Source organism: Strongylocentrotus purpuratus, unplaced genomic scaffold (assembly GCF_000002235.5).
Source record: "Strongylocentrotus purpuratus isolate Spur 01 unplaced genomic scaffold, Spur_5.0 spur5_scaffold_19, whole genome shotgun sequence".
Taxonomy (NCBI): domain Eukaryota; kingdom Metazoa; phylum Echinodermata; class Echinoidea; order Camarodonta; family Strongylocentrotidae; genus Strongylocentrotus; species Strongylocentrotus purpuratus.
The window spans coordinates 21,819,720-21,847,555 of NW_022145604.1; the positions used below are offsets into that span (position 1 = coordinate 21,819,720).

Consider the following 27,836-nt stretch of genomic DNA (forward strand, 5'->3'; position numbering starts at 1 on the left):
GGAAGAAAACTAAAAAGGAGAAGAAGAAGACGATCTCTCTTTAGGATTAGATATAACATGAGGGGAAGAAAACCCCATAAGCACAATTTTGTTTTCTTTTTGGGATGCTACCGCCCCCCCCCCCCTCCCATGAGAGAGCCTGGAAAGGTCCCCTTTCCGACAAACCATAACCCTACATCTGCCCTGACGAAGAAGAGATATCGTGTCAGTAAACATTAACGCTCTCGCTCGGTATTCCTATTCAGCTATAATGTGATTTTGTCATAAATGAAGTGCAATGCGCGTGGGGCTTTTATCTCTGATATATTGATGAACAGGAAAGGATCTCTCTCGCACTGATGTCCTTCATGAAATTCAATGAATATACAATCTTGACCGCATTTTAAATCTTTTCCCTTTCTCGATACATATCTTTTATGAGCTATATCCGTTGCCTCTGGGTTCAAAACAATATTTGATAGTCCACTAGGGATAAGTTACGGCTCAACACAAATATCAGCAAAATGATTTAAGAACAAGGAACGGTAATAGCAAAGCGTCTCATTTACTGCGTATGTATTATGACGTAGACAATGCTCACGCAATGGCATGTTACACGCGCGCGCCGCGCCTCTGTTGATATTCATGGAGCTTTTAGCATACAACACATGGGCAAGCGCAAGGAAGGGTTAACATACAAAAGAATTCACGGAGAAAAGAGAAACGAATAATTCGATTTAGAAAATGCATTAAAGCTTTCACAACAAAGCAATTTAAAGTGGAACACGTAATATTGACTCAAGGATTGTGCCAAGTAACATGTAACGAAAAAGTTTTCATCAAATCCCACTTAAGGGAGAACACTCTAATTTCGGAGACAAATTTTCTCTGGAAGATTTAATGAGGACGTGACGCGAAGGGGAACGAAAGATGTCTACAGCAATGGCCAATAAAGTAATGCCGGATACTCAAGGTGAATTTGTAAAAGTAAAGAGACCGGACTGCCGATTGTCAAAAATATCCGCACTTCGAAAGGATTTCGACGCAAAAAAGGCTGCAGTTTTAAAGGGAAAGCCGAAGGAGAGAAGAGCAAGCGGTAAGTACACATTTCTCTTTCAAATCGATCTAAATTATGTTTCGCCTCTATTACTATCCCGATTACTATGCTTCCATTTGAGGTGATGAGTGTCTAGAACTTAGTTATTTTGTTAAAGATCATCGCTACCCTACATTGGAGCGATAAAGTGATGGAAATGATGATGATCCTGATGGTGGTGATTATGATGATGACGAAGATGATGATGATAATGTTGACGTTAATTCTGATGATGCAATGAGCAATAGATTACAACAAGCAACAATAATGATTAGATTACTCTTTAAATTAATTTTGAAGTTTCAAAATAAATTGTAATAATATGTATAGGAAAAATTATATTGATAACTGCTTAAGAAAAAAAAACCTGTATACAATAAAGGATTCTAGAGACAGAGAGATTAAGAAGAGATGTCGTTTTTTATTAGTATGCATTAGAAACATTTGCAATTAATGTCATTTCATATTCAAAACATACAAAAATAGTCACTTCGGCCTCATAACTTCTCAACACACAATGAGAAATTACTTGAAAAAACTTACTAAAGCAATGGGGTTTTTTATAACAGAGCCAACAGAAGAAGTAGGGGGTAAATATCATTTGTGGGTATTATCATTTTGTAGAAATAGTACCAGTGGTAGAAGTAGTAGTATGGTGAGGAGGAGGAGAAGGAGAAGTAGATTAAAAATTATCAATAACTGTTTACAGTAGTAGTGGTGGCATAGTAGTAGAAGTAGTAGTATAGTAATAGTAGTAGTAGTAGTAAAAAGTAGTAGTAGTAGTAGTATAGTAGTAGTAGTAGTAGTAATAGTAGTAGTAGTAGTAGTAGTAGTAGTAGTAGTAGTAGTATAGTAGTAGTAGTAGTAGTAGTAGTAGTACTAGTAGTAGTAGAAGTAATAGTAGTAGTAGTAGTAGTAGCAGCAGTAGTAGTAGTAGCAGTAGTAATAGTAGTCGTCGTAATATAGTAGCAGCGCCCGTATACAGTAGCAGGAGGAGGATGAGATTAGTTGCTTATGAGCCTCTTATACCTTTTTTTAAAGAAATATTTTCACCATCTTCATTAGATGTGGACACACTAGTGACTAAATTCTTTTCTTTCTACACAAGCAGACTTTTTATCAGCAGAAGAATGAAAGATTTTTCCCGTATTTATTATTATTATTGTTATTATTATTGTTATTGTTATTATTATTGTTATCATTGTTATTATTATTGTTATTATTAGTATTATTATTATTGTTGTTGTTATTATTATTATTTATATTCAATTCAATTCAATTCAATTCAAGTTTTATTAAAGACGTGTGTCGCAGCCTAATGGCTGAATTGGTCATGTGTACAATTAAAAGACTTATTGCATTTTTCAAACATAAATATAGTTACAATTGATTTGTCAATATTGAAATATATATAGTTAATATGGTAAGATTGCTATCATCAACATTATTATTCATTATCATCATCATTATTGTGATCATTATCATCACCAGCATCATCGTTATCATCATCATCATCATTATTGACACTATAAAGATTTTGAGAATATAAGACTATAGTGACCATATTTTTCACCTCGTCTTCACAAGATGTGAACTTAGTTGATACAGTCAGACCTTTGGCTGATCGCTATAAGAGTGAGACTATCGAGCGAACAGGTCACGCTGTTTAAAGTTAACTTAATAATGGCGTATCCATGCAGTAGAGGAGTCGGGGTATATTTATTTATTTATTTATTCCGTTTTATTTTAACAGGGTAGCCCCGTCAGTAATCAAAGTACTGTTTTCCAGGGGGCCCTGTACATAAATGAACATATATGAAGAAACAAACTACTTGAACAATATAAACATCATGGAAAACATTAATACATAGCAACATTTAACAGAAAGTGAGTAAAGAGTAAGAGTGAATAATGAAACAAAGCCGTAGTAAGAATGATAAATTTCAATGAACAATTTCAAATCGATAACAATATACTCTGATTATTATCAATGATCTATTTAGATTTTAACAAATTATTATATTGAGAAATTTATGTAAATATTCATGAAAGAAATAAATAAAGAAAGATAGGCAAATTTATCTTTAAGATCGCTGCTTAAAATAGAGAGAACAAAAATTATTCTTGGTCGGGGCATTTCGAACTGAGTGGGGTAGGCTATTCCACTGAAGAGCACCATCAACTGAGAAGGCACGTTTTCCACATTCTGTTTTAATTCTTGGAACAATGACGCCCAAATTGTCAGCATTCCTTGTTGAGTATCTATGAGTATGGGCGGACAGGGTGAACATATCATATAAATATGATGGGGCACTATTATTCATAACATCATACATTAATTTACTTTTATTGAACTCCCATCTTTTTTCCATGTCAATCCATCTCAGGGTACTAAACATTTCAGATGTGGGAATCAAAGTATTTATTTTCAGGACAATTCTTGCCATCTGCTTGTGTTGCTTAATCAAGATATCTTTTGTTCTTTTATTACAAGTACTCCATGAAACACTACAATAGTCATAGTAAGGAAGGATAAGGGAATTGGCAAGTAGTTTGGCACTATTGATTGTGAGATATTTCGTGACTCTACGAAGTAGGGCCAACCTAGAGGCAATTTTATTTGAAGTGTATTTCACATGATCCTGCCACGTCATGTGCTGGTCTAGACAAACTCCCAGATATTTTACACTTTGAACTTGCTTGATTGGTACATTAGAAACTTTTATTGCGATTGGTGTGTATTGCAAGTTCAGCAATTTCTGCGGTGTTCCAAAAATCATGAAGCATGTCTTGTCCGTATTCAGGGTAAGTTGGTTTCTTTCTAACCACTTTCTCACACAATCCAAATCATGATTAAGACATGTTTCGATTTCCCTTGGATTTGAAGAACTGTACATAAGGGCAGTGTCATCTGCATACATAATCACTTTACCGTGCTCGATGACTGATGGAAGATCGTTCATGAAAAGAGTGAAAAGGAGGGGCCCCAATATAGATCCCTGGGGGACTCCAGACTTTAACTTTAGCACGTCAGATTTTTTACCTAGCAAGGAAGTACACTGCGCCCGGTGTACAAGATATGATTCGAACCATGATAATGCTTGTCCCGTAATGCCATACAGTTTTAACTTATCTAGTAATAATCTATGATTAACAGAGTCGAATGCCTTTCGTATGTCAAGAAAGACTATTCCTGTTATTCTACCTTTATCCATGTTAGTCAACAAATAATTGCTCAAAATTGCTCAAAAATGCAAGTACGGGTATATACCCCTCCCCCTTTATTTGAAGGCCCAGAAACATAATTATCAACATGAACTATCATTTCCATCAGGTGGGGCTCCCAAGGTATATCATGCACCCCCTTGTTTTGGGGGAGTTTCTGGATACGCCTCCGGTTTACTCACCCATCCTGCAGTATCATTAATACACGGAGACCTGAAATAAGATAACATTGGTGGAGCGTATTGAGAGGGAGTGCAAACACATTTGGTAGATTAAACACCTTGGCTAGTCAAACATGTCTACGTACAGGGTGTATGTTCGTAATAGCAGATACTGGTAGTGACTCTTCATTGCGTTGTATAGCTTACAGTGTTTTAAGCTTCGGGAGAACAGGTTCCCCCCCCCCCTGTCTTTGCTTTCCGGAGAGGAGCATCGTGACCCCCCCCCCCCCCCCCCCCCCTCCTCCCCCTTCCAGCCCCACCTCTACTTTTTGTCTCTGTCACTCCCCCTCTCCACTCACTCCCTCCCCCTCTCCCTTGCTCCCTCCCTCCCATCCTCATTTCCTCTTTCCCCTCGCCCTTTCTCCCTCTATATCTCTGCCTCCCCCTCTCTTTCTGTCCCTCCCCTTCTCTATCTTCCCCTCTCCCTTGATTAATCCTGCTTCTTCCATAATAATGTGGGCATCTTAAACCTTGACACAGTGACCCTAAAAACTCTCTCGTATCGGAAGGTTTCTCAATGCGAGTGTTAACCTTTGCATCCATTTTTGGATTTCAAACGAAGGCACACATCCCTCGGAATTTCCAACTAGAGCAAGAAAGACATTACGACGATGTAAAACTATATGAGTTAACACCATTCAGACTTTCAAGGGACTTTTAAATAATTTAACATAGGCTTGTTGTTTCCGACATTGATGCCGACTTAAATCCGTTTGGGAACATTGCAACCGGAAAGAAGAATCTGTCCCATTAGTCGAACTGCGCGAACAAATCCGAAACAAACGACAGAATAATCTACATGAAAGTTTGATAAAACCAGATCGCAAAGATTTTTAAAGAATCAACTCAACTGAGGGCAATTCCAATACCTTATTGTATTGCCTAATCATTGTCTTTGTAATCTTCGAACATTTTCAGAAGGTATGGACAAGGCCATTAAACTTGCCTCATGTTGACTTTTCGAAAGCCTTTGCGATCATGTTTATTCTTAGAGCTCTATAAACATGTTAAAAGACAGATGTGAAAATTCACAATTGCAAATACTTTCAGTAAAATTTTCTGAAGGGTAAATTTAAAACCAAATCGTATTACATGTATAAAAATCATATTCATTATACGTACCATGTCTTCGTATTATAAGGTTCGTACATTTTAAATGGTAATGGACGAGACTAACAATTTGCCGTAAGTACATTTCTCGAAAGTCTTTTCTGATCCTGATTAAAGAAAGATATCAACGTTTCGCGAGCATGATAAGGAACAATTTATACAAGCGTTTGTCGTGGAAATGAACTTGACAACACCTTCGATATTCAACACCAGATGTGATTCAAAGTCGCCTGGATTCTTTAAGATGCAACTGCCGGGCGAGTGAACTTAATAGGAATTCACCGAATTGAATTCATCTTCGACATTCTGGCATTCAACGTGAAGGTTGAAATTCATGAATAATATCTGTGGAGTAATGGCAGCAATATATACGCTCTTTCTTGTAAAATAAACGCTATGGAGTTGACTCAGACACGATGCCCCATGCACTTGAAAAAGGTCTCCAAATTAACTTTAATGTGAGGGTCATTTCAAGGAAATCATCAGAACGAACATGGCCAGGCCTGTTATATCTTTCAGAGAAATGATTCTGGTGACAACAATAATGCTTCATGGTCATTTCCAATTGTTTCGTTTTTTATTTTGCACTGTGTCTTTGAGAATTCCATTGTAATATTTTTCGAATGAAACATGATTCTGATTGTATTCTGTATAACAGTAGGTAGAAACTGTTTGTATTTCGATTAAGATCACTCGTGATAATTATTTTAACAGCGGTCCTTTGTATATAAGACGATCGCAAAAACTTTCGAAAAATAAACTTAAGGTAATTTCTATAGCCCTGGTAATCGCCTTTTTGAATGAGCGAATATTACAATAACGTATTCGTAATACAAAGCAGATTTGTCTGAGCAAAACTATTAAAGGTACTGAAATTATCATCGAGTTAAAATAATTATCAGCGATAGTGTTTTATGTGTTTAATGAAGATTTTATGTTTAGTTTGTGGACGCTACTGGAAAATTCAGAGGATAGGAAACTTGGAAAATCAGTATGTCGTGTTCAGTAATATCATAGGTACAATGCAAAGCTATGTACTTGATAAGGTATATGATATAGTTTGTCTGCAGAGCTTTCCGTAAGGCCCTATCTCACTGAGCAGCGAAGGCTACTTTTCTGACGAATGTTGGCGAAAATCAGGGTTAACCTTTTTTGATGTTCAAAATTTCTTTGCGACATTAAAAACGGTTTGCGACAATGGAAACTGTGTGCGAACTTTCTTGCAACCTTTTACATACCTTATGCAACCTTTTACGAACCCTGGCGAAACCCCAAATTCGCTACGTTCGCAAACATTCGCCGCTCAGTGAGATAGGGCCTTAGGGAATATATTAATCAGTGTCGCTCCTCGTGTACTTAAAGGCACCATCGTTGCTTTGTAGGGTTATTATTATGACTAATGCTTCTCTGTCAAGTTCCTATACTAAGAGACCTTCTAGCGTCTGCCATGGGCCTATGATACTATACACAAATCCTTATTAAGCCCTTAACCTACATAAAACCCAATAGCAAACCTTACTCTAACCCTGCATTAAGTTATTTGACGTCTTAAGGGCCTATCTCACTGAGCAGCGAATGCTTGCGAACGTTGCGAATTTGGATTCGCCAACTTTTCTGACGAATGTTGGCGAAAATCAGCGACATTAAGTGACGTTTAGCGACAATTAGCAACATTTGAGCGAATGTCTCCGAAAGTGTTTGCGAAAGGCAGTTGGCGACTATTAGCGACTGTAAACAAATGTTAGCGACAACTTTTGCGAAGATTAGCAACTATTTGCCAATCCTTTGCCACTATTTGTGAACGTTTGAGACCTTTTGCTAACTACTGGTACTCAATGGGTCGATTTTATAAAGGAACCATATGGTAACGTGGTCGCTAGCTTTGGCGAAACACAGAGAACTGACGAAAACAAAGAGCAAAATCGTTTAACAACCATTTGCAAAGGCTTACGACTGTTTTGCAAACGCTAACGACTGTTTTGCAAACGCCTGCAACTGTCTGCGGAAAAATAAATTCGCAAAGAAATTTTGATCATGTTCAAAATTTCTTTGCGACAAGAAAAACTGTTTGCGATCTTTCTTGCAACCTTTTACAACATTTTACAAACTCTGGCGAAACCCCAAATTCGCTACGTTCGCAAGCATTCGCCGCTCAGTGAGATAGGCCCTTTAAGAAGCCCGGTGGAAATGTCGCCTAAGCATGATTTTGTCAAAATATTTCGAAACCATTGTCATATTTCCATTTGAAGATTTGGAGAATCATGACATGCTTTATTTTGAGAGCCAGAAGGCTGTTACCAATGATGCGTGCTAATGCCATTTTAACACTCAACAGCCGATCATAAGATTCAATATAGAGATTACAGAGATACTTGCATACAGGCGCGTACGCAGGATTTTTTTTCAGGGGGGGGGCGGTTAACATTTTTAAATCGGGCCGAAAATTTCACAACGACTCAGCCAGCCGCTGAATAAGCGGGGGGGGGGGGGGGAGGGGGATAAGAGGACACTTTTTTTTTTTTTTTGGGGGGGGGGGTCTCGAAATTTGGAAATTTGACATTTTGCTCCGTTGGGGGGGTAAGGTCTACTTTTTTTTAGGTCAGCCATTGGTATAATTTATATATTTTTTTTATTTTTTTTTATTTAAAACAAAAACAAAAAACAAAAAAATCCCAAAGGGGGGGGGGGGTTCTCCTCCAAAATACACACATAAAAAATACCAAAGGGGGGGGGGTTCAACCCCCAACCCCCCCCCCCCCCACCCCCACCCCTGTGTACGCGCCTGCTTGCATAGTTGTATGGAGACAAATCATATCGGCTGTTGAGAGCTTGAAGGACGCTATCGAATGTAACACCCTTTTGGCGCTTAACAGACGGTAATAATATTCAATACATGCAGAGGTGCATGTCGTCTTCTTAGTGCAGACTTGTCATGGTAGCAGTTGCCTTGTTACTAATAATTAGAACATGTAACATATCTCATAGTCTGTCTTCTGATTTGATAAGAGTCGTATATCAGTCAATATCGGAGCGCTCCTAACAATATGCGGTTGTACTCTCTATATCGGAAAGTCGATGGTGCGCTACACTGCAAACACTGCAAACACTGCAAACATTGTAAACACTATTGGATACATTTTGGGTAAGGTTTCGCACAATCAAGATCATCCTTGACAAATATTGAGTAAAAAATGACTTAAATTATAGGCATGTACTTGTCTAATTTGGTCGGAGACAAACTTATCCTATATTAAATGTTGCGCAATTTTACCCAATACTTTCAATTTGGTGTCCATATTTATCAGTCATCATTGATTTTGTCGGAATTAGGAATGTCTAGGATAAAAAACCTAAATTGTTAAGATTTCTCTTCATAATAGTTTTTGTCAGAACTGTAGGGTTAGTTTAGTGGGCTTGAGGATTAGGATTTTGGAGGGATAGATATAGCATAGTGTCACAATGTTGGTGTTGGATTGGAGTTGCGTGTCGTCGGAGGAGAATGTTTCGCGAAACCCTAAGTATCTGCAGATTCAGAGAAAGCTAAACAAGATTACTCTGTTTCTAGGACACATAATGCCTAACTGCGAGTTTGGCCGACATATTATGATGTCATAATAAACGTGAATCACACGCGTTTGCATAGCGCACACTCGTACCTTGATATTATGACGTTTGACTTTACATTGTATATGGACAGGGTATGGGGTTCTTCCATTTAATGTTAACGCCCAATTTGGCAAATTCCGATGAAATATCAAGAGTTCGTCTATGGTTTACTGTCCTTGATTCTCTGGCGGGGGAGGGGGTGCCCACGTCCACGTCCACGTCCTATGCTTAGTGATAAACTGTAAAACTATTGATATAATAATCATTACTAATATTATTGATATTATTAGTATTAGTTGTAGAAGTAGTAGTAGTAGTAATGTAGTAGTAGTATCATTATTGTTCATTGTAATGAAATGACTTTGTAGCTTGTGTTTGATGTCTGCCTGACTTGCATGCCGGTATAGGTAGGGAGCTGTCTTAAATTTAGGGTAAAATACTTAGCCAAAAGTTTTAACTGAATACCGAAATTGGCAAAGTATTTTATCTAAGCCGAAGACTAAGTAAAATACTCATATTTCAAACTTAAGTATTGAATTGAATACCGGCCAGTCACCCATGGCAGAAATATTATAAATATGGTAGCATTGACAGGAAACAAGTTACATCTCATCATTAAATAAATTTCAAAGTCATATCGGTTTATTTGGTTATGACTTTTAAATTAGGAGCTACCAAAGTTCGGTACACTTTTGTTTGTACGCACTCGTTGAATAAGTGTAAATAATGGCCCATGGAAAAGAAGATAGAATGACATTTTTTTCTTCTTTTAAATTAAGATATAAGCCTAGTTGTCAACTTAAAGATAAACTTGAGTTCTGGTAATGCGATTGCATTGCGAAAGAAATGGTGTGGAATGGATCAGAAAAGTTGATCATATAGCATGTAAGTAACGGTGGGTAATGCAAGGTTCTGGAGTCATCAAAATCATCATAAATTTGGCAGAGTCTTGGTAAAGTAACAATCACTTACATAGAAAGATGCATATGGGACAACACGCATGGTGTCGGGGCTAGTACTACCCTGATTTCCTTGTCTTTCTATGCTCATTACTCAGCCAGTATACATTTTCTTTCAAAATTGTTCAGCACATGACATTTATTTGTAATCTTGAACATTCAGTGTAAGTTTCGTTAAATTCTGTGAGAATTCATTTTCTTTTTTTTACCAGAACTCAAGTTTATCTTTAACATGTTTAACAGGTTTTCATGGATATGGGCTCAGGTCAGTGAGAGTTTGAGAAAATCTGATAACGGATAAGGCTGTAAATTCATCCTGTCTGTAACCTAACGATTTCCTTGCGATTTCTTTCTTTTTTAAATTGTAGGTATTACCGGACTTAAAGATGAAGTTGAGTTCTGGTCATGCGATTGCATTGTGAAAGAAACGGTGTGGAATCGATCTTAAAAGGTTGATCATCTAGCATATAAGAATTTGTGTGTATTGTATAGGTTCTGGAATCATCAAAATGATAAGAAATATGGCCAAGTCTTGGTAAAGTTACAAACACTTGCACAGAAAGATGTATATGGGACTACACGAACACGTGGCGTAAAAAGCTGGCCCCCCCCCCCCCCCGATTTTTACGATATTACATGCATATTTAGAATATGAAGGCATTTGAAGAGCCAAGCTTTTGAGGGAACACGTCTTAACTGATGTTCTTCCACACTTGCATAATAAGGATGATAACGCTCACAAATTATTTTTCACCTCTTCCCAAAACTCCGACCTTCTCTTTAAGGGGGAAAACAAAAGGGCATAATCTAGCATTTCCTTTATCAACATGTATATCCTGATATGGAAAGAGAAACAAATTATATATCAGCACGTCGTGTATCCGGACAGATTGTTATGCGGGGCAGTTGATGATTTCAAATAGTATTTGAAGAAGTTTACAAGCAATATTTCATAAATCTTTTAAGACTAATTTCGAACAATATTATATAGGACATAATTATGCTAATTATGGTTAGTGCTATTTGATGCTTATTTTTCATAAACTACCAACGGAAAACGTGACAGCTTTACTTTTGTTAAGTGTTCTGACCCCCCCCCCCCCCACCCCCATCCTGCACTCGTGGCACATCCACACCAACACCCACACACCCGCATCCACATTCACATCCGAGCACACCATTCTATCATGGAGATGTAACTATTTAATATAACTTCCCCTTTTTTATTTTTTTTAATATGAAACAAAATCATTTTTTTCATCATCACTTCATAATCCAACATTATTTGATATGCTTAAACGTTCATACAGATAATACCAAGATTAATATCCAAACTTAAGTTTAATCTACCAAATCTTCATAGGTCTAGAGCAGGGGTTCTCAAACTTTTTCCTTGACTTTCCAGATGTGATTCTATGAAAGCTGAAAGGTCCGAAACAATGGGCAGATTTAGTCTACTTAATCAATTATTTCCATAAATATGGATTTGTGATATCATACATTCGTGTCTTTACACGTACCTTCATTTCAAGAATTAAGACAGTCAAGTGGGAGTTCTGGTATACCTGTAGGGTATATCAGTGGGAAAAGTAGCACTGTTTTCTAGCAATAATCTGCCTAAACATTGGCACAAATGGAGTGATTGAAAGACGAAGGCATTAATGCAAATGTTCAGACAATCTACTCCTAATATATACAGTAATGGCACTTGTATACTGAAGAAAATGAGGCTTGTGTTTACATGTATGTCTATAACTGATCTAAGGGGAATTGTTACAGTTTAATCCTTAAAAGACCGGGTTATTTTGGTACACAATTCAATTCAATTCAAATAATTTTATTTCCAAAACTCAATCAAAACATGAGCTCTCAGCCAAGAAGGGGGGGTCGCCCCCTTGGAATCTCAGCCATGGAATTACGAAAAATTATTAAACTTGGCATTTTGATAGAGGATCTCATACAGAATAAGTTCATGAAATTTCATATCTATGTCTCGAATGACTTTTGAATGATTACTAATTAACTATTCACATATCCGCGAAGTGACAATTCCGCATGGTGTACAGTACATAATTTATGGGAAAATTTTCATTTTGGCAGCGCGGTGATTTTTGACACTACGCAGTACCCATGGTACCCTTTGGTCGAAATTATATACATTTGGTACCAAAAAGATAGGGGCAGAGTTGATTCTGCCCCCCTGTCTTCTTAAGGATAAACAAAAAAAGAGCCTTCCCGACGGTCCGGATTAACATGCCCCGCGGTCCAGACTTTGGGGGATCCCTGGTCTAGAGTAACATTAAGAGTCATTTTTGCTATTTCTTCCATCAACCGGTATCAGATGTGTTTGCCACTTCATATCTAGATTGATCCAAGCTCTAATAGGGCTATTAGCTTAATACATGAATCAGATATACTAAAATCTGAGATGTGTACAGTAATGTTTGGAACAAACTAGCATGGGTCTGCCCGAAAATAAGTCAGACCGTTACTACTCGTTGGGGATCAAGTCATTGGTCCTGAGATTAATGGTGAGATTTTTCACCAGTGCATTCCAGAAAAAATCGTGATCTCTTACGTCTTCGGTCCAATGTTGGTAGGGTCTGCCGTCACTTAAATATAACCTTGCTAAGAATGGTATCTCCTCGTCAGGGATGTCTTCGAGAAAGACCACGACTACGAATTCGGTCTGGGTGTCGCTCACATGGTCCATGGCGATGCGGAATTTGAGCATGAACCAACGATCGTGCACGGCGGCTCTGCTGAGTAGAATGATGGTTTTGTAACTATGGCTCACCACGTAGTCGACGGCGTCCAGATAGTGCATACCAATGACGAGGTCTTGATCACCAAAGACATTCCTCTGGAACTGCGGAAGCCGTTCTTCCAGAGCTGGTTGGAGTTGTTGACGAACCCATTCTTCGTCGTCATCGTAGAATATGATATTCAAGTCAAACTCGTAGTCGTTGTGGTCCCGGGCGTCTCGCATCTCTCTATATCCAATTACCATTAGTTTCAAGAGAAAGAATTTGTACTTCAACTGCCATCGGTTGTGATAAAGGACCGCGACGATGACAACCAAGAAAATGCCGGCGAGAGGAGTCAAGCATACAAGAACAATGTTAAGTCCACAAAGTTTATTAGGATCAAAATCAAGGAAAGGTTTCCCGCGAAGGGGCTCTAAAGAGGCTGGTGAACAGACGGTTCTGTTCTCGTCAATGACGTCAATATGTCCACTTATCCAATCGCGGAACCATCGTAGGTTGCAGTTACACTCGATAGGGTTCAATGAAAGATCGAAAGATAGAAGCGAAGATTCTATCGGTTCAAATGTCGTTTGGTTGAGACGGGTTAATTTATTGTTTGATAGCAAAAGTGTATTCAGTCTAGGATTGTTCGAGAATAGTTGTTCATCGAGGTATGCCAAAAGGTTGTCATCAAGATCGATAATTGTCACTTGATCTAACATTTTGAATATATCAAAGTTAAGTTGTTGAATTACGTTTCCACGTAAATTTAGCACCCGAAGCGATGTCAATCCCGTAAAAGCTAAAGGATGAAGGCATGAAATATGACAGTCTTCTAAACTAAGGGTCTGGAGAGCAGAGAGTTGTTCGAAGATCCTAGCTGGAAAGTCATCTGGAAAGTAAAGATCTAAATAATTGTGGCTCAGATCCAAAGTAGTAAGATTTGACAATCCGTCAAAAAGAGAGACATTCAGGGTTTTATCCAAGAGATTAAATATCAACAGCCCCGATTCACGGATTTCCAAATCTACAAGGCCTTGTGAATCTTTGAAGGCTATTCCAGCTTGCATGAAGACCATTGGGCTGTTCATGTTATTCAGGAAAAGGGTCGTTAAGTTCGGGGCTACCGGTTGAAATTTGGAAAAACTGCAATAGTTCAAGTCGATGGTTTTAATTCCCATCAGTTTCGAAAACGACGTGATTTCCAGGACAATAAGGGCTTTGTTCAAGCTCAGATCTAACAGCGTTAGATTTCGCAAACCAAAAAATGCGAATTCTGAGATTTCTGTCAAAGAATTGCCGCGTAAGTGCAACTCATTCAAGTCCAGTGCCCATACGTCGGAATTGGGGTTTATGTATTTTACTTTATTGAAGTTCAAGTTCAAAACTTTTAGCTCCCGCATGCCTTGAAAGAATACTGGTTCAACAGTGACGATTTCGTTGAACGTTAGATCAAGTTCCACGAGTCTTGTCAAGTTTGAGAACACGTATAGAGAGAGGGATTGTACCTTTTGGTCGGTGAATCGAAGCACGGAAAGAGAGCAATTACGCAAGAGACCAAAGACATCTCGTGGCAAGACTGTGAAATTGGCATGAATTATAGTGAGCTCCACTATTTCAGAGCGACAGATCCCGATAAAAGTATCCTTCAGTATCTCAAGTGTCAAAGGGTATTGTCCAAGGACCAGTGATCGGGCATGCAAGGATGCAATTACGTTTGGGTCCACTGATTTAATAGGATTCCCTCTCAGATCCACATAATCACTCTGACATCCGAAGATGACAGATTCTGCCGTGAGCTGCTCGATTTCATTGAAAGCCAAGCCAACATTCGTTGCTCTGCCACAAAGGCCCATGTCAACGAAAGTGAGTTTGTTGAAGTTAAGGTTTAAAGAATCTACAGACGGGCTCCATTTCAGAGTGTCGTTTGGAAGCAGCTTCAGATTCGCATCAAACATTTCCAGAATGGACAGGTTCTTAGACCACCTGAACAGGTCTGTAGCTGGGAGAACAATATTAGGGTTGAATGATAGTATTAAGTGATTTAATTCCTTTAGAGGGTAAAAAGATGCAGATTCTATCATTCTGATGTCGTTTGAGGAAAGATCCAAGACCTGGATCAAAGGGTATCTCTTGAAAGAAGAACTCAAGATGAAAGTGATATTGTTGGACCCGACGTCCAGTTCTTTAATATCGCCTGGAAGATTCTGAGGGATGGAGTCCAGCCCACGATAATAGCAATCAGCTTTCTTCTGCTCGGCATCATAATGACATAGCATAGAAGGAGTAAACATGGCATCTTGGTGTATGGTTTGTATGAGGGTTGGTGTTAGAATACACGCTACAACCAATGGCAGACAGCGTAGAAGAGGTGCTCGTCGTGTGAATGCCATAATAACTGATTCCTGCTGAGTCTGAAAAAAAATAAAAGTCAATAAAAAATATTTTAAAAAGCCAACTTTCACATTAAAGGTAATACAAAGTTTTGGGAAATTTTGGAAATTGGTTGGATAGTGATTCTTTACCATTTTGATATATTTTTATGCCCCTGTGACGAATTATAAGCACTAGAAAATTTAGCCCCTAAAAAACTTCTGCTTTCGAGAAAAATTGAATTAAAAAAATTACCGGTGCTCCCTGTAAATTTTGATAAATTTCAAATAGCGCCTACGGCCGAACAATGGTAGCTGCGACCATGAAAATCTCAGAATATGTAGTTGTGATATTTAATTTCCAAACGGGAATAGCTCATCGGTCGATATTAGTCAAGAAACATTGTTTTATAGCTTAATTAATATCTTGACCGTGAGAGGGAGCTATACAACATAAAGAGTTTATTATTACAATTTCATAACTTTAGACTTGATTTCAACCGCGACAATGATTATTGAATATTGATGGATCGCATATGCTTGCAATATGTTACTTTGAACCAAATTCATGACCCCATACTAAAACTTTGTATTACCTTTAACAATTATAATCCTGACAACAGGCCTATCATTGACCATAACTCTAACCTAAATACACTCTACTCATGTTTAGTAACGTACGTATTCTTCACTTAATTGTCATGATGATTATTTTTCTCACTAAAGCTTGAATTATATGCTATGGAATAGTATTAAAGTTTAGAGCCATGGTAATGGCTGTTGGGTCTTTAGTCAATAAAGGGCACATTTTAAGGGTTGGTTTCATTTGTGAACTCGAATATCTCTGCAAACGAGCAACTTACCCGGTACCGTTTATTTAACCAGAATTACACTTTAAAAAGTCAGAGACAACTTCGGAAAACAGAGAACAGGCAAATACTTCGAAAAAGGCGAATACTGCACTGTAAATACAGAGCCCTCGTCGTTCACTGCGAGTCCGTTTAGTTCTGACCAGGGGGAGGGGGCAAATATAGTAATGAGATTTGTTTTAATTGTTTTTATAAGAAATAACAGCCCGTTTGAAAGACTTCTTGTTTTATTTTTTTGTTGGCGTCTAGACCGTCCAGAGTTATACGTACATAAGTAGAACAATTCTATGTTATCAGTTCGTGAAAGTAATCCCCAAGTACATCACTCGAAATTGTTGAAGAAAAAGTGAGCTTATTGGCTAGAAAGAAATTCGTAATTAAAAAAAAAAGATATTGAGCTAATGAAGAATTACTGTGTACACTGTAAATCTACACAGCAGTGCGCGATAATACAATGATTTTGAGTAGAGGTATGTTGCGATAAATTTAAAAGTCTTTAACCCTTATGTAATTCCACGTCATTTTTTCATTCACATACAGCACAGTAAGAAACAATCGTAAGAAAATAAGAATCAGTTGTTCATTTCAATTTTTGTATTGTCAGAGATCACTTCACTTTTATATTTACCTTAACTATAAGAAAGATCAATCAAGTATTCAAACGAGGTTATTCTGCGGACTCAGAGAATCTGGCAATAACGACTGACTTGGTTTGGAGAAGAATCAATCTACACCTCTGCGAGAAGAGCTTCAAGAAAGCACATTAATTGTTACGCCCTGTTAAAACCATCTTTGATGAATGCTCCAGTTTCGGTTTGAGAGCAAAACAAGAATATTTTAATCCAGGCAGCACATTTCCTGCAATAAAAACATCCTATTTCCGCTGTAAAGTGAAACTGTATACTTTACTACATTCTTAATCATGTTATTTTCCTAGTATAGCCTGAACATAAAGTAAACTTCCGGGAAAAACCCGAGGCAATGTAGAATCATTTCTCCATTATTGAATATCTTGATTTCTATACAGTGCGTATAAAAAAGTGTACCCTTTGGTAGCTTCTAATAAAAAAAATACCTTGTCTAATTATGCCATATTCATAATTGTGCTGCCACGGATGACTGAGCAGCAGGCTTTTCAAGCAGTATTGTCAAAATCCTCTTGTACCAAGTCTGGGCTGAAGCAATGCATTTGAGTCAAAAGCTATTATGTGTGTATTAGTTCCAAAAAAACAATAATATTGCACACTTATTTACATTCGCTATTGGGTAAATGAAAAGAAAAGGTGTTAATATCAACTCTAACTCAAGGAAATGCTTATTTCCAGCAAAATCTATAATATTTTCTTTAATATGATGATTACAATCTTGACTCTATTAGCATCCCTTGTTTAAACACATGGTTTAACAGCGTCATAATATAATATATTATATATGACGTCATATTTTTAGCCTGCTCAGAGGGATGGTTAAATTTAAACCTCCTTTGTGAATTTGGGCCAATATGCTCATTACGCGTGTGAAATGGCGCAGCGGAGATGTGAGCAGAGAGAACTTAGATATCATGAGACAAGAAGTTAGTAGGCTGTTAAAAATAATTAAAGTTTATTCCATGGATTGAAACAAGGCTCTGTGAAAGATTCATTGCATCATTTTAATATGCACTGAAGTACGGGGCATAATTTAACTTTTAAATGGATTTAAGACCAAAGAAGCACATGCATATGGCCTGACCTACATTCGTTCCATCAGCCCAAACTTGGTACAAGGCGATTTTGACAACCCTTTTTAAAGACCCTGGTGCTCAGTCGCCCGTGGCAGATATATTATGATTAGGATATTATTGCACAGTGAGGAAGTAGATTGTAATAAAATGACTTTGTAGCTTTTGTTTTATGTCTGCCTGACTTGCATATCTGGTTGCCTGACATAGCAACCAGGTATGCAATCACAGTGGCGGATCCAGGGGGGGGTTGGGGGGGTTGCAACCCCCCCCCTTGGGCGGCCCCCCCCCCCCAAAAAAAAAAAAAAAAAAAAAAAGGGAAAAAAAAGAAAAAAAGAAAGAAAAAAAGAAAGAAAAAAGAACGCACGCTGGAGAGAAACCCTTTCAAGTGCAAATATTGTGAGAAGATATTCAACTCATCTGGTAACTTAACCAAACACATGATAACTCTGGATATAACTATGTATTAAACTGTTACTTGATTTAAAAAGACGTTATCATGCACTGCTTTTTATGGTCTCCATTGTGTTAATAGATGCCAGGAAAACATCACTTACGGGGTTCAAATAAACACCCCCAAAAAAATCGGCTCGCCGCTTCGCGGCTCGTGGACGATGCTCCGCATCGTCATTATTTTGGTCAACCCCCCCCCTTAGCAAAAAGCTAGATCCGCCCCTGAATCAGGTGGTAGATTGCTTTACCTCTTATTGATGTGATGCAAATGTGTTGTACTCATGTTCTAATATGTCTGGATTAGCATGCCAGAAGAAAGGATAAAAGTGGGCCTTGTGTATTGGCACGGGGTAGATAGACTAGAGCCTGTAGATATGTGTTGACCCTGTAGGGAGTGGCAAGACTGCCAGTAGAAAGAGTCTTTTTTGCCTGGAATTAAATAAAGCAGAATGACTTTGAACTGGATACACTTGAGCCTGCGTCCTCATTTTCTGGATTCACTACAAATGGCGTTGTCGGCAGGATTACCTTTTGTAGCGGCGGGACTCGAACCACGAACAGTGTGATCCACAGTCTGGTGACGTCTCCACTAGACCACGACACCTCCGCGATCCATGATCATGATCATTATCATCATCGCTATCTTCAGCATCATCATCGATGATGTTATCATTATTGTTAACGTTAAAGGTACCAGTCCTGGTCATGCGATTGCATTGTGAAAGAAACGTTGTGGAATCGATCAGAAAAAGGTTGATCATCTAGCATATAAGGCCTCATAAGTTCTGGAATCATCAAAATGATAAGAAATTTGTCCCAGTCTTGGTAAAGGTACAAGCACTGTACACATAAAGATGTACATGAGACTACGCGATAATCTACCCAGTCCGAATAGATTTTCCGAAAATTTGTATCATCACGTATTAGCCAAAACATATTCTTTCACATGATTGGTAATGAGAGCTTCCATTTCCTTTTTTTTTGAGAGGGGGGGGGGGGCGTTTTCAAAACTGGTCTATACCATTAATATTATCCAATTCTTTTTGTAAAATGGAATAATTTCATTTTAATGATTATGTTTTCGTTCCTAACAGTTCCGTCAGCGATGACAGATAAATCGCCCGGTCATCGAGATAGTCTCGTTGTTGACCTGGGCGGGGCGGGGCGTCGGAATTCGATGCCCACCAAGGAGTCCTTGTTTCTCGCCTCAGGGAGTGACTTTGTGAAGAAGATTTATCGCAGCGAAAAGGCGCTCAAAGATGAGCAAGAGAGGCAGCAGAACATACGACGTTTTGTCATCCACCCTTTCAGCAATTTCAGGTAAAGGTTGATGGCTTTATACTTTCCAAAATAAAGACGAATTAGAACTGAATTATCCAAGTTTTCTGTTCAGTTGTCAGGTTATGTAAGGTGTTCATGTACTGTATAGTTGTCATTTTTACAAGCGCACACTTTCTCATCTAATCACATCAACTTTCGGGTTCCCATGTAACACCTGGGTGGAGAGTGGCAATCGTAGATCAATGTCTTGCCAAAGGACATTAGTGCCGCGGGGGGACTTGAATCGCGGATCGTGATCCACAGTCCGGCGACATAGGCTATCCACTCGACCACGACACCTCTACTATGTGTATCTCTCTCTCTCTCTCTCTCTCTCTCTCTCTCTCTCCTCTAAGTTTCTTTGTCATATTTCTCCGGTTTTTTTTCTCTTTTACCCTCTCACTCGCTTTTTATTCTCTCTTTTTCTGCCCTTTTCCCTGTCTTGTACTCTCTCAATAGTCTCTCTCTCTCTTTCTTTTTGTTTTTTTGACCAAAAAGCTCTATCCAGTCCCCCCCCCCCCTCTCTCTCTCTCTCTCTCTCTCTTTCTCTCTCTCTCTCTCTCTCTCTCCCTTCTTTTTCTTTTTATTTCCCGCTTATTTCTCCGCTTTCACTCTCAATTAGTTTTCTCATTAATTCAGTCTACCCTTCTCAGCTGGCTCTCTTGATTTCTTCTCAACACATCTTCTTAGTCATCTATTAACTAAACTCACAATTTCTTCTGTTAAGAGTGCAATCACTCCCGTATCTAACTCCACATGATTGAATACCGATGAATCCTGTCGAGCAACAGCCCCTAGAAAAAGCGCCTATATGTAGTGATGTCCATAGTGGCATAACCTGGGTCCATCCATTAAAGGGGCGCTATAGAGTGGTCAAGTGTGACGTCATCAAAAACTATTTTTTAGCGTTTCCAAATTTGAACTTTATTTTCCGAAAGAGCATCAAAAATAATGTGCAAATGAATCGCATATGTTAAGCATTGGCTGAGATATGACCATCCGAATAAATAGATTTCAATGGGAATTTAAAATCGCTGTTTTTTTGCTCTGGTTCGTAATGTTATGAACCGGAACAAAATAACAGTGATTTTCCCAATGAACTCTTATGTATTCAGATGGTCATATCTCAGCCAATACTTAAAATATTCAAATGGTTTTCGACACTTGGCCACTATTTTTGATGCTCTTTCGGAAAATGACGTTCAAATTGAGAAATTCTAAAAATAGATGTTTATGATGTCACAGCTTCGGTACTCTCTAGTGTCACTAGGAGGAAACCAAGCCTTTGGTGGGTGGATTGCAAGAGAACATGTCAAGTCCATTGAGAGAGAGAGGGGGAGGGTTTTGGAGGATGTAGTATTATGTTATTTCTACATGGCCCCTCTCCCTCTCTCTCTTTCTCTTCAGTCCTTTCTTTTTCTATTTTTTCTGTCACTCCATTTTGGACAAGTACCCCCGTGTCCCTCACACTCCCCTCCCCTCTCCAACTCCCGCTCCCCTGTCGTCCCCCCCCCCCCGACCCGAGTATAGCAACATGAAACTACTACGGATAGCAATGACACTAGTCGTAGGTCACACATGGCTTTCGATATTTTTTGTCTTTGACCCTTCTATGGAGCAATATTTATTAATCATATCTTCAAATAATAATTATATAGCTAAATCTGATATAACTATGATTGCAATCAGTGGCACATCCAGTATTATTTTGCAAACCAGGAAAGGGGCGGCAACAGTCTGAAAAGAAAACAATTTGACAAGCATGAAAGAAAGGGGGAAAGGGTTGTCCCATTTTCAGGTGCCTTTTTGGTTTAAATTAATTCTGAGTTCGGGCTAGGGAGAGGGACACATGGACATATTTCATTCCAGTTTCTTCTTCTGTGTTGTGTGTTTGTTTTCGGTTGGTTGATTGGTTTTTCTTTTCTTCCGTGTACTCGATGACAGATTTGTTTTGCCAAAACCTTCCCCTCTGCCCCCCCCCCCCTGCGTTCCATGCAATTATGTTTTCCTTCGGTTTGAGGTCGACTGAAAATGTTTAGCCGCCCTTTTTTCAGCCAAATATTCTCGTAGCTTTGATCGGGCTAACGGCGGGAGAGTCGATGACTGAATTGAGACCTCGCTTTGTATACACGGCCGAATTCCAGGCATGCTCCGGAACATGCGAATGTAACGGAGCGTAGCAATACACCTTTCAACAGTGGCATAAAAAAGGGGCTATTAGGGGTGGCGGGGCACAAACCCCCAGGATTTCTTTTTTTATATAGGGGAGAAAGAATGGATGATATCTCAAAAAGGGAAAGGGAGGTAGAATTAAGGAACGGGAAAAGAAGACAATGCGATATATAAACCAACACTCCTAAAGCACTCTTCGAGAGAGTCGATCGTTTTCTCTTCAGTATTTTCATCCATCTCGTAAGACCAGCGCCTTTTATATAAACCAGTGTCTGAATGCACATTACGTCTCTCACTAAACAAAGATGAATAAGGCTTCTTGTCGAAATGTATATCCTCATGAAATTCAATTTATTTACTGCTTTTATAGTTATAAGATTTATCATAAGAACATCAAATTAATGTTTGGTCAGGTACAGTCACCTTTTTCCATGTTTTAAATTAATTTATTTATTCGTTTTTTTTTAAATCATTATAAGTGGTATTATTTTTCGCTTGCTCTTTTGTCAGAGATCGTTAGATATTTTGCCCCCTTAGCAAAGTTCTTTGGAGGAGGAAAGAAGACACCAAAATGAAGCGCTTTCTTTGTGCGGAGATAATGAGTGGTATCCAATTACATGGTGTGTGCGGGCAAGTATTGAATCAAATGACCGAGGTAATAGTATATCTGTAAAAGCGCTTAGAGAAATTAATTTGTATTAAGCGCTATATAAAAGCTGAATATTATTATTATTATTATTAATGCCGTTTTGATCTTGTGACTCATCTTGTTCCTCACTGCGGTTTTTCATCACCAGATGGTACTGGGATCTATTCATGGTATTCCTCCTGCTCATTACCCTCGTCCTTCTCCCCGTCAACGTCGCTTTCTTCAGCGACGACATCACCATGTACTGGATCATTATTAACTGCATCTCCGACACCCTGTTCATGCTCGACATCACACTCAACTTCTTCACCGGGGTCATTGAGAACGCAGAGGACACGGTAAGAAAACAATGACGACGACGACGACGACGACGATGATGTGAAGCTGAAATGAGATTGATAATGGTGATGAAAATGCTATGATTGAGATGACGATGATGATGATGCTTGTGATTACATCGACAATGTAATGGTGATGGGAGGATGATGATGACGACGACAATGATTATGATCGAGGCAAAGGATGGTGAATAACGTGATGATGGTGATCAAAAAGATATGATGATATGATGATAACGGTGCTGATTATGATGATAATGATGGTGTTGGTGTTGGTGCTGTTGGCGAGTCTTACAAATTGTTGGTGATAAAGAAAGCTCCGTAAACTCTTCTTCACCTTCTCTCACTCACTTCACCCCCCCCCCCCCCCCCTTGTTCACCCTCTCTCTCTCTCTCTCTCTCTCTCTCTCACCCTTTCTCTTTCTCTCACCCTCTCTCTTATCTGTCTCCCATTCCCTCTCAACTTTGTTTTCCTTCTTCCACTCCAGGTGACTCTGGACCGAACAAAGATAATATTCAGCTATCTCCGTGGTTGGTTTTTCCTCGATTTAATATCATCATTCCCTTTCGACTACATCTACCTGTTCCTTGGACAAGTAGACTTTACATCACATACTGCACTCGCTCTAAGAATTCTCAGGTAAGACAAATATTTATTTGTATTCACGATAGGCAATAACAATCACCAAACGTTATATGAAGTCATCATTTTTATGTTAGAAAGAGATTCACCCACACAAACTTCAACCTTCTCCTTCAACTTTTTAATCAACCCAGACATTATGATTGTGGGGTTCTGAAAAGAATCTCATTCCTTTAATGTACAATCATTTTTTCCCCTCTCAGTTAAATCAGTTAAATCAAGTAATATAAAATATTTTGTCTGATTCTCAAACTTAAATGTACTCTGTAAACTTATTTGATTACGAACATACTTGTCAGTATTTCGTTACTTGTATAATTCATTTGTTCTATTATATATTGTATTACTGTATGGTTTATATATTTCATTTAATTTGTGGATATTTGAGTGGAAAATAAATCAAATCAAATCAAATCAAATCAAATCAAAATCAAATCAAATGTAATATTACAGTATATTTTTAATAGTAATTTAGAAGCTTGTATTTCTTCCTCCATTCATTCGTTTATTTCTAGTTTCAGTTAAGAAACAAACATTCGGTGCAGTACATAAACATAGAGACATCATATTCTTACACAAAAGACTTGTTAACATAATATCTGAATCTGAACACTGAAATAATGAATTCATAACTAATTTAAGTGATATAAAAAGAGAAAGAGATAACATTTCTTGCAAAGGACAAGTAAGTCCTCTGTAAAAACTACTCTTATTGTGAGTTAAATGTTTGTAATCAATTTGAATTCAATTATACATTTGAAATATGATAATCTGTCCAGAGCCAGAAGGGCATTAACTCTGTGTAAAGCCCTTCTAGCTTTCAACAGATGGCTTCGCTCGTAATGGAAACAACGCCTTTATTGTATCATGATACCCATAAAGGAACAACATTTCTCAGAAAAGTTGCGAAACAGGGTCCCTGTATTTGGTGTAATGAATAAGGACAAAAATGTTCAATATCATGAGGATGAAAGATATATTTATAATTCGTCTTGTATGGATAAAAAATGTGTTACTACGTGGCAGTCACTTTAATTTTTGTTTGTATAGGGGGATGGAAGAATCACATTGTAACCAAATGAGTCCAACAAATCTAACTTTATGATTGTTTTCTTTGTTACTTCGACTTTATCCAATAAAGAAGCCGAATATATATATCTTTTTTATGATATTTTTTTCTTTCTCAGATTGACCAAGGTTCTCAGTCTGTTGCGATTGCTTCGACTGTCCAGGCTCCTGAGGTATATACATCGTCTTGAAGAGGTATGAATATAGTAACCCAGAAAAAACAAAGCCCCCCCCCCCTAAAAAGGGGTGTGACACCCTTTCCTCCCCTTCCTCTGTTCAAAATTTCTATCGGCAAAACTCGAATCATCATTGGAAAATTTATGTGAGATTTTGGACTTTGCTTGTTGTTGGCAGAATTATAGTCCTTATTTTGCGCACACTGCTTTCGGCGTATTTTAGCAGACGAACCCATACCAACATTATTACACGAGGCCTAGATAAAAGATAGTAAAATAAAAACTGGTATTCCACAGAGGGGATTTGACAGAGTAGACTCTAGCTGAAAAGTCAATTTTGATTACGCGGTGTTATAGATTCTATGCATCCACATGACTATATATTTTGGTGATTGTGTTCATAATATGAAGAAAAAAGATAATAGAATAAAACAAGTATGCCACAGATAATGATGATTTCGGAAGGCTCTCGCTGAAAATTGTCATTATGGCATTGTGTGCATATTCAATGTACACTCCGGGTAATACTATGCATAAGTATGACTATATGTTTTGGTTCAATTATGTATGTTATATATTCTTAAACGTCTATATAATTGTGTAAAATGCAAACGACTTAATATTTAGATCTATGTAAACGTACATTAGGCCTATGTATTGATTGAAATATATTATTCAGAAAGACAAAATTATTACACCTTTTTTCCTTCTAATTGTACAACAGCTGTTGAATGTCGAGACGGCAGTGATAAGGATTGTTCATTTAGTCTTTGTCATGTTGCTTCTGATGCACTGGAACGGTTGTATTCAGTTCCTGGTCCCGTTCTTCCAGAACTTTCCACCGGACTGCTGGGTGGTCATCAACGGTCTTGAGGTAAGGACCAAGAACTTGTAAATTGGTCTAATTAGAGGTCTAGTCTCTGGTCCGTCAAAAGCGCAAGTCCAAGAAATTTGGTTAATTTTGAGGGTGCCATACGATAACTATTATTACGAAAAATGAGAATAGACAATATTGAAAACAAGATCTTTCTTGATCCAAGCTATATTTAATCCAACAGTCTTTTTCTAATATTATGTTGATTTGGTGATACCCGAGATTTTACAATTTCCATTACTTTGGTAATCAATACCCTGAAACTTCGAAGAAAAAATAAAAAAATGCACAAAATTCTCTCATTTTGCTGCCTTCCAAGGTAATGTTGAATTTGTATATCATTATGTTTGCTTTAGATACAGTTAACAACTAAATAGTTCACACCATTATCAAGGTTTGTAATTTGTTAAGTATGTGAGAAATCGATTTGTTCATGATTTATGATCTTAAAAATGTGACGCATTAAAAATTGAATCTAAAAGTATTCAACAAAGGCCCTTATCCAACCAGTCCACCTTACATTATCGTGTTACAAAAACAACTTAAATACAAAGGGTGTGAATAATCATTTTATACGCACGCCAGCTATTCCCCATTCCTGACGACGGATAGTCAAACTGTTGGAAACATCGAGCTCCTCCTACTACTCATCCTCTCCAACCGGCGCTATAGTTCTCTTTAGAACTATAAGCTCAAAGAAAGATTACCGACAGTCCTTTTCAGCACTCCCCAATCCCTCTCTCTCTCTCACATGGTGCAACCGTATAAGCCTACTGTATATGAACATTTAGTTATTAATTGTACATGTAAATATTTGTTCTACTTTTTTTCATTTGAAAATTGTTTTCTTCCCCCTGATCAGAACGCAGGCAAGCTGGAGCAGTACTCCTGGTCTTTCTTTAAGGCCATCTGCCACATGATTAGTATCGGGTTCGGTCGCTTCCCGCCCATGAACGTAACGGAGATGTGGATGACCACATTCAGTATCATGCTAGGAGCAACCTTCTACGCCCTCTTCATCGGCACCATGTCAACCCTCCTCCTCGCGGTCGACGCCTCGGGAAGGCTCTACAACGAGAGGGTGTGTCCTTAATTTTTTTTCTCTCTTTGTCTCTAATAAGATGTTTATTTAATATTCAAACAATAACATAATTTTACTTACAATTTAGCAAAACAATGGAACATCAATAATACACATAATATTTGTTCAAATATAACTTTTTATTCTGTTAGTCATTTCTCTCTTAAAGCTGTACTGCTTGTAGCTATACTTGCTCCCTCTATATAGAAAACTTCCCTAATCGGTGCCTGTTGGTCCCCATGATCCTCTTTTTCTTATGTTAATTGAGAGCTGAGTTAATGAAATAGCCAAATGTCAGTGACCTCGCTGGGTGGTCTAATCCCTTCTGGCCGAACTAGTACAGATGGCCTTTAAATAAATAAATCAAATTCAAATCTTTATTATCATACATAATACTTATTACAAAAAATAATCATTTGATAAATAGACCAAAAAACAATTGTCATTATCAAATCGATTTCGGTTTGCGAATTTATTTTGAGTAAGAAAACAATATCTATGTCTATTTTAAAATTGAAAGGATGTAAAACAAAGTTCTTTAAAGGGTGTGTCCTTAATGTCATCGGGATGGCTGTCGTTCACGATATCGATGACGTAGCTAGATTGAGATTTTGTTTTCTCTTCGGTTGTCGTATTCGATATCGAATTGGCTGTCAAGCTCGACATCGACTTGATCACTATTAAGTTGTCATACTTGACGTCGTTTCGGTTACGGCATTTGAGATTTGTTTTCTTTAATTTACGCTATGAACTCTTTTTTCCCCGTTTATTTCATTGTTAAACAAATTGGAGGCGTAACAAGCTCGACCAATCATCGTTTGCTCACAAAACTCTTTCCGAAAATCAAGATTTTCTCATGTAACAACATGTAACAACAAAAAGCTTTGGTTTCCACTTTAAAAATTATACCATCACCTGTAAATGCGCCGTTGTTGCATCAAATGAATATGATAAGAAAATGTTTATGACGGCAGCGTCTCACAAAACTGGGACGGTTCTAATTGGACATCACATTTGGATGTCTGCAAACTCAGACTTATGACGGTATCGCTAGACGCTACCCGGGTTTCATTGGGTTTTACAATTTGGTACAAATTACCTCCTTTCTTAAGTGCTTATGTGCATAATTTTTTATAATTCTACCAATTAACAGTTGAA

General features: G+C 38.0%; 2 protein-coding genes across 3 annotated transcripts in view; one reads left to right on the forward strand and one right to left on the reverse strand.

Annotated features, from left to right (window-relative positions):
• Nucleotides 1-909: 909 nt before the first annotated feature.
• HCN2 (hyperpolarization-gated and cyclic nucleotide regulated channel) overlaps nt 910-27,836 on the forward strand; it is a 31,861-nt gene continuing 4,934 nt past the window's right edge. The window contains 7 exon segments of one of the 2 annotated variants that reach the window (NM_001033010.1): nt 910-1,075; nt 19,452-19,677; nt 22,647-22,836; nt 23,325-23,476; nt 24,667-24,742; nt 25,448-25,597; nt 26,460-26,678. In NM_001033010.1, coding sequence (NP_001028182.1) covers nt 910-1,075; nt 19,452-19,677; nt 22,647-22,836; nt 23,325-23,476; nt 24,667-24,742; nt 25,448-25,597; nt 26,460-26,678 — 1,179 coding nt within the window. 2 annotated transcript variants of the gene reach the window in all.
• On the reverse strand, nt 11,359-16,964 carry LOC105438617 (toll-like receptor 3). The gene is made up of 2 exons (XM_011666644.2): nt 16,813-16,964; nt 11,359-15,357 (listed from the first exon to the last, which is right to left on the reverse strand). The coding sequence occupies exon 2, from the start codon at nt 15,334-15,336 to the stop codon at nt 12,688-12,690; it is 2,649 nt and encodes an 882-aa protein (XP_011664946.1). The 5' UTR covers nt 15,337-15,357; nt 16,813-16,964; the 3' UTR covers nt 11,359-12,687.

Excerpts from the sequence above, each read along its gene's own strand:
- LOC105438617 (XM_011666644.2), bottom strand. The coding sequence starts at position 15,336 with ATGGCATTCACACGACGAGCACCTCTTCTACGCTGTCTGCCATTGGTT.